At 30.4% G+C, this 8,613-nt stretch overlaps 1 protein-coding gene across 1 annotated transcript; it reads left to right on the top strand.

Annotated features, from left to right (window-relative positions):
• Nucleotides 1–5,972: 5,972 nt before the first annotated feature.
• LOC148846174 (putative pectinesterase/pectinesterase inhibitor 36) lies at nucleotides 5,973–7,852 on the top strand. The gene is made up of 2 exons (XM_088955609.1): nucleotides 5,973–6,401; nucleotides 7,161–7,852. Exons 1-2 carry the CDS (start codon nucleotides 6,056–6,058, stop codon nucleotides 7,850–7,852), a joined length of 1,038 nt encoding a protein of 345 aa, XP_088811735.1. The 5' UTR covers nucleotides 5,973–6,055.
• Nucleotides 7,853–8,613: the final 761 nt, after the last annotated feature.

Genomic DNA, 8,613 nt, shown 5'->3' with positions numbered 1-8,613 from the left:
CCACCCCCTTCTCTTTTATAATCTCTTACCGAGCTATCTCTTAATTTAATTAGGAGATAATCCATATCTAAATCAGATTTGGATTCTAATTAAAGATATACCTTATTTTTTTATAAGATTAGGTCCTCCATACCTAGATTCAAACCTAGATTTGCCCTATGTTAAGCTGTTATGTGACAACTAAATTAATCATATTAATTATGGGCTTTAGGCCCATCAACTATAAGACTCACAAACCAAGGGTGTTGTATGGCCAACTTAGGCCTGATTTGTATAGCATGGGGCTTTACAATGATCTCACATAAGTCTACATGGGTTTGACCCAGCTTTTATGAAAAGGCTTAACTGAATTCACTATTAAATGCTCTTAGCAAATCACTGTGGGCTCAATATGGGCCCAACATTTATACTTAAATGATTTTTGAATTCAACCATCCTATGAAAATCTAAGAATAATGGACTTAAGTAAGATAAATTCCATTAAGTAATCAACTCTTAATGGTCTTTTACACTTAATCTCTCGACCCATAATGATCAAACACTATCCGATAGGGAAGGACTTTTCCCATGGTTGCAAGGTGTAGTGATGGGAATTAAAATATTTTGCAAACATTTTTTTATAAAATATTAATATATATATCATATAAATATATTTTGCAAAATCAAATCTCAAACATAGTTGAAATCCATTGCCAGCAGTTTAGGTTTTTATTAAAGAGAGTGTAAACCCTATCATTCACTTTGTCTAACAAAGATGTCGATCCTATCACTATGATCACCAATTCAGATGAATTCTTAGACTATCCCAACATACCTAAGTTTTGACCCTCAATGGATTTCATTGATTGGCATATGAAAGATAACCCAATCCAACACTTAGTGTAGTACCATAATCAAGTTTAGGGGTTATGTGTAACTTTTTAGTTTTGTCCATCAATCTCTAAAGTCCAGGACATAATTGGAAAATAATCCGAGTTCAGTGTTTTAATCAAACACACAATACATGTACTTTGGGTCTGACCCTAGTAGTTAAGATAAACTGTCCCAACTTTTTTGGCAATACATCAGTATCAGCCTTGGTAGGATAAACTCCTTATATCTATTCAATAGCTAAGAACATTCTAAACTAACACATCTCATAAGTGTCTAGTTTAAGGGGTAATTTCACAGAAACATACCAATATTAACATGAAACAATAATGTATTTTTATTCGTTTATATCTATATATCAATCTAATTGGAGCTAAGGGCATACACTGTCTAACAATTATATCAAAGTAAACTTTTTAAATATATATTTTAAGAGTTTTAAGAGGTTTAATTTTAGATTTAAATATCAAATTAAATCTAAAGTAGAAAATGTTTATAGAGAATTGTTTCTAACAATTCAAAATTTTGGAACTACTTTTAGATTTAATTTTAGATTTACTCAACAACTCAGACTTACCAAAGAAAACAATAGTATAGTACCTAGATTTGCTTTTTCTTTCTTTGATTTTTTGGAAATTATATAGTAGCTAGAGTAATACCATTTAAGTGTTTATTCCAGGTGGAGGGGCGGTGCCCAAACCTAAGAATTTCTTCCTGAAACACTACCCAATTCAAACAAAAAAAAAAATTAGAACATACAATACCAAATTCTTAAAACACCAATTAGAACATATAGTACTAGATTCTTAAAAAACCACCAATTACATCTTCAAAAACTAGATTTTTGAGTTGATGAGGAAGGTGAAAGTACCCAATTCACTTTCCTTTGGCAAGAAATTCTTTTAAAAATATTGTATTTTGTATTATTTTTTATGTATTTGCACTGGACATATTTTGCATTTCTAAAGCTTCAATTATATCTTAGAATAAGGTGGTATTCAATAGTTTTAACAGAATTTATTCTATAACACCAAGTTTTTTTCCTCATTTTCAGATGTTTGCGATAATTTGATTTGGATATCAGAACCTGAAAATACCTTAATTGGACAATATTATCATTTGTGTAGTTTTGTTACTGACCAATTAACCCACTCCTACATTATCTCTTTAAAATAATATAATCTTTACCGAAAAATATTAAATCATAAAATACAATACTCTTATTATATTATGTATAACATTATTGTGTGTATATATATTATAATCTAATAATAGTTAATATTTGTTGAAAATACTATATTTAATAATCCATATCATTATAACTAGCGAAACCCATGCATCTTTGTTAAGTAAAAGTTACAAACATGGGTAGATATTTTTTTATACTTTATTTTTTTTTAAATAATTAATAATTATTTATATTTTATATAATAATTTTAATAACTTATTTGTAATATAAAAATAACAATAATTAATTTAAGGTAGGTTCAATCAAGCCAACCAAAACTAATCAACCCGAGCTAATTCAACTTGAGTTTCATTTTTCTAGTATTTTTGGTCGCTTGCGTTTAGTTTTACAACATGCAAAACAACCAAAATCAAATCAACTCAATATATATCAATATATATTTTAAATACATTTTTTAATATGGGAAAGTGGAAAATTCTCATAATTTGTAGTTTAAAATATTTTATATTTTAAATTTAAATTATTTAATTTATTTCTAATAATATCATTGTAAGTCTTTAAATTTAAATTTAATTTTTAAGTATAAATCTTTTGAAAGTCAATTGAAAATTGACCTAAACCAATACAATCCGAGTTGGCTAGGTTTTACAAATCGTTGGCCAGTTTGGGGTGACCAACTCCCTAACCGAATCAAACCAACTTGTGAACACCTCTAATTTCAGTTAAATTAATATTCTAATGTCTAATAAATAATAATAATTTAATCTCCAATAGTTATTAAATAGCTAATAGAAATACACACTTATACATATATTTATTACAAAAATACAATAAATAGCTAATAGAAATACAATAAGTATAATAATTATGAAAATACAGTCAAATTTGAAAATATATTAAATTAGTAAATAAATAGTGTAATCTCCAAGTTTAATCTCTACTATATATTAACAAATAAATTATAATGAAAATGCATAATTACTAATAGTAAATTTTTAATCAAAATATAATAAATATAAATACAATAGTTAAGTTTAAATAGATAACAATAGCTTAATTTTCAATAATTATTGAAATTTTTCTGCTAAATAATAAAAAAAATAGATTTATACATAGTTATTAAAAATATATTTATTATGAAAATATAATAAATATTAATTTTACTATATATAAATATATAATAAATATAAATTAAGATTCTTGAATGTTATTTTCTAGAATTATTAATTGTGTAAGTGAAATAATGTTTTTATTATTAGTACATTAATAATTGTATTTATTATTTTACTTTTGAATATATTTTAAAAATATTTTTTTGAAAGTTATTAGGTATTTTTGTTATTTGGAAGCTTAAATACCTCTAAATTATTTAATCTATTTTTCATTGTATCAATAATGTTTAAAATTTTTTAAAATTATTTATATTTTATATTTTTATCAAATATTGTTAAATCTATTAGAATTACTTTTGTGTTTTTGATAAAACTTTTTAAATTTATTACATAATTTTGTTATTTAATATATTTTCTTGTTTTTTAAATAATATTTAAAATGTGATTTAGTTATTAAATTTTTTATATTTTAAAAATAGTTATTTACTATATTATTTAGTTATTTTATAAATTATTTGTATTTTATATTCTTATTAATATTATTAAATGTATTATAATTATTAATTATGTACAATATAATAATATTATTAATTCAGATATTATGAAATATATTATAGTTACTTTTATAATTTTCAGAAACTTTTTAAATTTATTACAAATAACCCATAAAATTACAATTTATATGTTATTACATAATTTCATTATGAACTTCTTAAAAATATATAACTATTAGTAATGTGAATATTATTAAATTTATTATGATTATTTTTTGTGTTTTTAATAAATAATTTAAATTTATTTTATAATTTTATTATAATATTTAAATGATTGTTAAGTTTTTTAGTTAAAACTTTCTTTAAATAGATATAGATGAAAAGTGGGGGAGCAGATAAATAGAAAATAAATATCATTTAGGAGAAATGGGGGATGGTGTTGCCACTTTGCTAGACATTAGAAAAGCAAATATGTCTTTCTTGCCTTAAAACTCTCTTGCCACGTTGCCTATTGAGAGGCCCTGATAGAATGAAAAGAATCAAGGGAGACTCAATGATATTGATAGGGAACAGATGTGATAAGGTAGGAGAAAGGAGAGAAGGGGAGGCTGCTGATGTGGACCATGTCTCTCTCTCTCTCTCTCTCTCGCTCTCTCTCTTTCTCTCTCTCTTATTTGTTTATATAGATAGTATAGATGGCATATATAATAAAATAAATTATAATTCTTTTGTTATTTTAACATAGTTTATGTTATATATTCAAGGGGAAACAGCAAATTTGTTTTTAATAATTAAACTTTTAAGAAGTTTTTTAAGAACTTATTTTTCTGTTCAAATATCATTGTTTAGATTTACTAAACATCACCTAATCAAAACCCTTAGGATGCATTTGAAGAGTAGGATTTTGAGAGGTTATTGAAAGTTACAGTTTAAATTCGAATTGCTAAACGAACTCAAATTCATTGGAATTAATAATCCGAATATCCACCAAACTTTTCTTTATTTCCACATCTTGGAGAATTGTATAAAAAAAAATCAACCTAACAACAAGAAACCCCTCTACTCCATACTATCTTATATAAGTTTGAAGCAATTAATATCGATCATGGTTTCTCAAGTGTTAAATAATGAAGAGAAAATGAGATTAACTACTATCAATATGATAATCATTAATATTACAGTGGTTATTTATACCATAAGTGTTGTTTGCAATGTTTATACCATACTACTGCAATCATGTTGCTTACGGGATTGTGAAGTATATATGCTTGCTGTAGCATACATTCCATTCATACATGTTACTTTGAGCCTCATTTTCTTAGTATTAATTGTAAATGATCCTCAAGAAATCAATGAATGCCTTGTTTTCCTTAAAAAAAGGAAGTGCAGTTTGGTATATCTTTGTTTAAGGCCTTCAAATATCTCTATGTTTTGAGAAACTGGCAATTATGAACATACTATCGTTGGCTGAATGCCAGAAACAGTACATTTGCTAGTGTTTTCGAAGAAGTTGGTCTGGGCGCAACCCACCTAGGGTCACTAAGTCAGGTCGTGGCCCATTCAAATTTTAACAAATGCTCAAAACGAGCCTTCCCAAGCTAGACCTCTACATATCATCAGTCATAAAATGACGACGCTCCAGATCACCACTAAGCCAAAAATGTATTCTTTTGCTTCACCGAATCAGCCGTCTTCCCAGCCTGCACAAATATATTTACTGAACGAGACAGTTTATATTGTGTTTACGGTTCTCTCACCCAATTATTTATTTTTGTTTGGTTTTCATTTTGGATCCAGCTTCATAACAAAATGAATCTTAGGGTCTGTTTGGTTTATAGTCAGAATCGGAATTAGAATCAAAATTTTTTAGAATCAGAATTGGAATGGTTTATTCCCATATCTGTTGGGTTCATACAGGAATCTGAATCGGAAATGCAATAAATTGGAATGGGATTTCATTCCCAAGGGAGTTGAGTCCCTCAACCAACAGAATAGTTGAAATCAGAATGACCCTTTTCAATTCGGATTCCAGACCCTTATTCTCATGAACCAAATGAGCCCTTAAATTGAACTTCATTACATGATCCACCTGTCTGGTTCCTTTCTTTACAAGAAAATATTGTAAATGGCTTGTTCTGGGTCTGGGATATATAACAGGTAAAATTATCTGGGGTCCATATGCTAAAAAGAGTATACTGATGTTTTGTTATGCCACGTTAACTTTTGACTATGATGGCTGTATTTACTATTTAGTTGGGCCAAGTAGAACTATTTAGGCTGATATAAATATGTCCAATTTTGGTCGGCTTATTTTATCCAGCCCAACCCAACTAAAACAAGTTTATTTTCATGTGATTTATTTCTTTTTTTGTTGTAATATAATAATCCTTATGGTTGGCTTAGATCGAGAATCATCAAGTTTGCAATTAGAAGTAAATCAGCCACTTCTAGTGTCATGGGATGCATCTATTTCAAGGGCTGATTTCGTAGTGTCAAAGGATGGATCCAGCAGTTATAGAACCATCAATTCAGTAGTTGATGTACTTGAGAAAAGAGGTGGTAATCGAGGAAAGAGAGTGGTGATCTATGTCAAAGCAGGAGTTTACAATGAGAACGTGGAAATCAAAAGGAATATGGAGAATGTGATGTTCATTGGTGATGGAATTGACAAAACAATCATCACTGGTAATCGGAATGTGCATGATGGTTCCTCAACAATTAGTTCTGCCACCTTCGGTAAGTACATAGTTGGATTGAAACATCAATATTGGTACAAACATTAAGACCCTGTTTGATTGAGCTTTTGCTTTAGATGTTAAAAACAAAATTGAGTCATGTTTGGTAAGAGTTGCTTTATAATCTATAAAGCTAACTGCTTGTTTGGAAGGGCTTTTTTAGTAGTGGTTTTAGCATTTTGAGCTGGGTCTCTCCTGGATTGGATATAACTATAATGCTTTGCTTGGGAGCGGTGCAAATAAAGTTTGAATGCAAAATTGCAGAGTGTAAAATGGTTCATATAAATGCAAAGTTGGGTTGGTTTTGTATTGATAAATTTATTTTCTTACCACAAAGACTTTTAGCTGTAATGGATGTAAACATGAATGCGAATAAAATGTCTTTTTTAACAAAAGCCCACATGGAATGCAAATTTACTTCCTTTTTATCGATGTACATTTATATCTCATTTTGGATGTAAACTTGCATTGGAAAATGTATTTTCTCTCATTTGTGAATGCATAATTGCATTCTTGCCAAACACGGGCAAAACTGAACCAGAATACACATTTACCCTGAACCCGGGATTTACAATCCATTCGCATCTTTCCTAAACGGAGCCTAAAGTAATGTTTGGTGAAAATTCGAGGAAGTTCAATTTGTTGTCCTTTTGTCCAAAAACAGGACTTTCCCTTGAAGCTTCTAAATTGGCACATTGGGGCCTGAATCACTAAGTTGATTCATTTGAGTTAAACAACACCAAATGTTTGCATTGTACAGGTGTGTCCGGGGACGGCTTCTGGGCAAGGCACATGACATTTGAGAACATAGCTGGGCCTGAAAAGCATCAAGCAGTTGCCGCAAGGGTTGGCTCGGATCATGCTATCTTCTATAGATGTAGTTTCAGAGGTTATCAGGACACCCTCTTCGTTCACTCTCAGAGACAGTTTTACCGTGAATGTCATATTTATGGAACACAAGACTTCATTTTTGGCAATGCTGCTGTAGTGTTGCAGAATTGTGACATATTTGTCAGGAGGCCCATGGCACACCAATCCAATGTCATTACTGCCCAAGGAAGGGAAGACCCAAATGAAAACACTGGAATCTCAATTCATAGTTCGCGTGTGGTACCTGCCACAGATTTAATTGCAGTGAAGGGATCATTCAGGAGCTACTTAGGGAGACCATGGAAGAAATGCTCCAGGACTGTGTTTTTGAAAACGGACCTTGATGGACTCATTGATCCATTGGGTTGGACTGAGTGGAGTGGAAATTTTTCTTTATCCACTCTTTATTATGGAGAATACATGAACTATGGAAGTGGAGCTTCAATTGGGGGTAGGGTGAAGTGGCCTGGGTTTCATGTGCTGAATAATCCTCGTGATGCAAGTCCTTTCACAGTTGGGAGTTTCATACAGGGAAACTCATGGATACCAATGGCCGGCGTGCCGTTCTCAGCTGGGCTTTAAGATAACTTTAGTGTTAGAAGAGCTACTATTAAGTATATGTATGAATGTGTACTGTAGTTGAACATATTAGCTATCAGTAGGCAGACAATCCAAGTACCTTTCTTACTTTTTTCTTCTAGCTTAATTTTGAGTTAAATCTTGAAATGATCTACTTCTTTTGAAGCCCTATATTTAATTAATTTTTCTAGAATAGATTAACTCGTGATAAAGACGGATATAGGCTTTAGCTCTAAGCATGTATATCCAAACCATCAACTTTTTATTTTTCCATGGAGGTGTTCATGCCCAAGGTAAAAATCTGATCCCACTAAACATGGCGCAGTGCAGGGTGGAGCAGAATCAGTAGTGTCCTTTCTAAGAATTTGATTCTTCGCAAGAATCACCTGGGCGGCTATTGAATACAAACTCCTACCAATCTTTTCTCCAAAAGATTGGAATCAATATCTGATCTTGATTTCTCCCAAGCAATGGAGATTGAACTGCTATAGGCGGCGGTTGCAGGAAGGAGGCGACTAGAGAGTATTTGTAGGGTGCAGAATTCTCTCTTATGTGATCTCAGCTCTAAAGACAAGACTATTGCTGGTGAGTCTCTTGGATATCTAAAGGCTGCCGCCCCTCTTCTGTTTATAGACTTAAAGGGATTAGTTTCTAATCCCACTAGGAGTTGCTAACCTAAATCATATATGGATTAGAAGTCCCTTTAAGATAAGGGATAATCCTTATCTTATCTGTAGAATAGATCAGCCAGTTCCTAATCTAAT

Source organism: Nelumbo lutea, chromosome 7 (genome assembly GCF_056320005.1).
Source record: "Nelumbo lutea isolate HS-2025 chromosome 7, American lotus-T2T, whole genome shotgun sequence".
In the NCBI taxonomy this organism is placed as follows: domain Eukaryota; kingdom Viridiplantae; phylum Streptophyta; class Magnoliopsida; order Proteales; family Nelumbonaceae; genus Nelumbo; species Nelumbo lutea.
This window is presented reverse-complemented; position numbering and strand designations above follow the sequence as displayed.

What these genes read in the sequence shown, in the direction of transcription:
- LOC148846174 (XM_088955609.1), top strand. Translation starts at nt 6,056, where the DNA reads ATGGTTGGCTTAGATCGAGAATCATCAAGTTTGCAATTAGAAGTAAAT. An exon ending in AATTAGTTCTGCCACCTTCG is followed by an intron (nt 6,402 to 7,160) that starts GTAAGTACATAG and finishes TGCATTGTACAG; the next exon opens with GTGTGTCCGGGGACGGCTTC.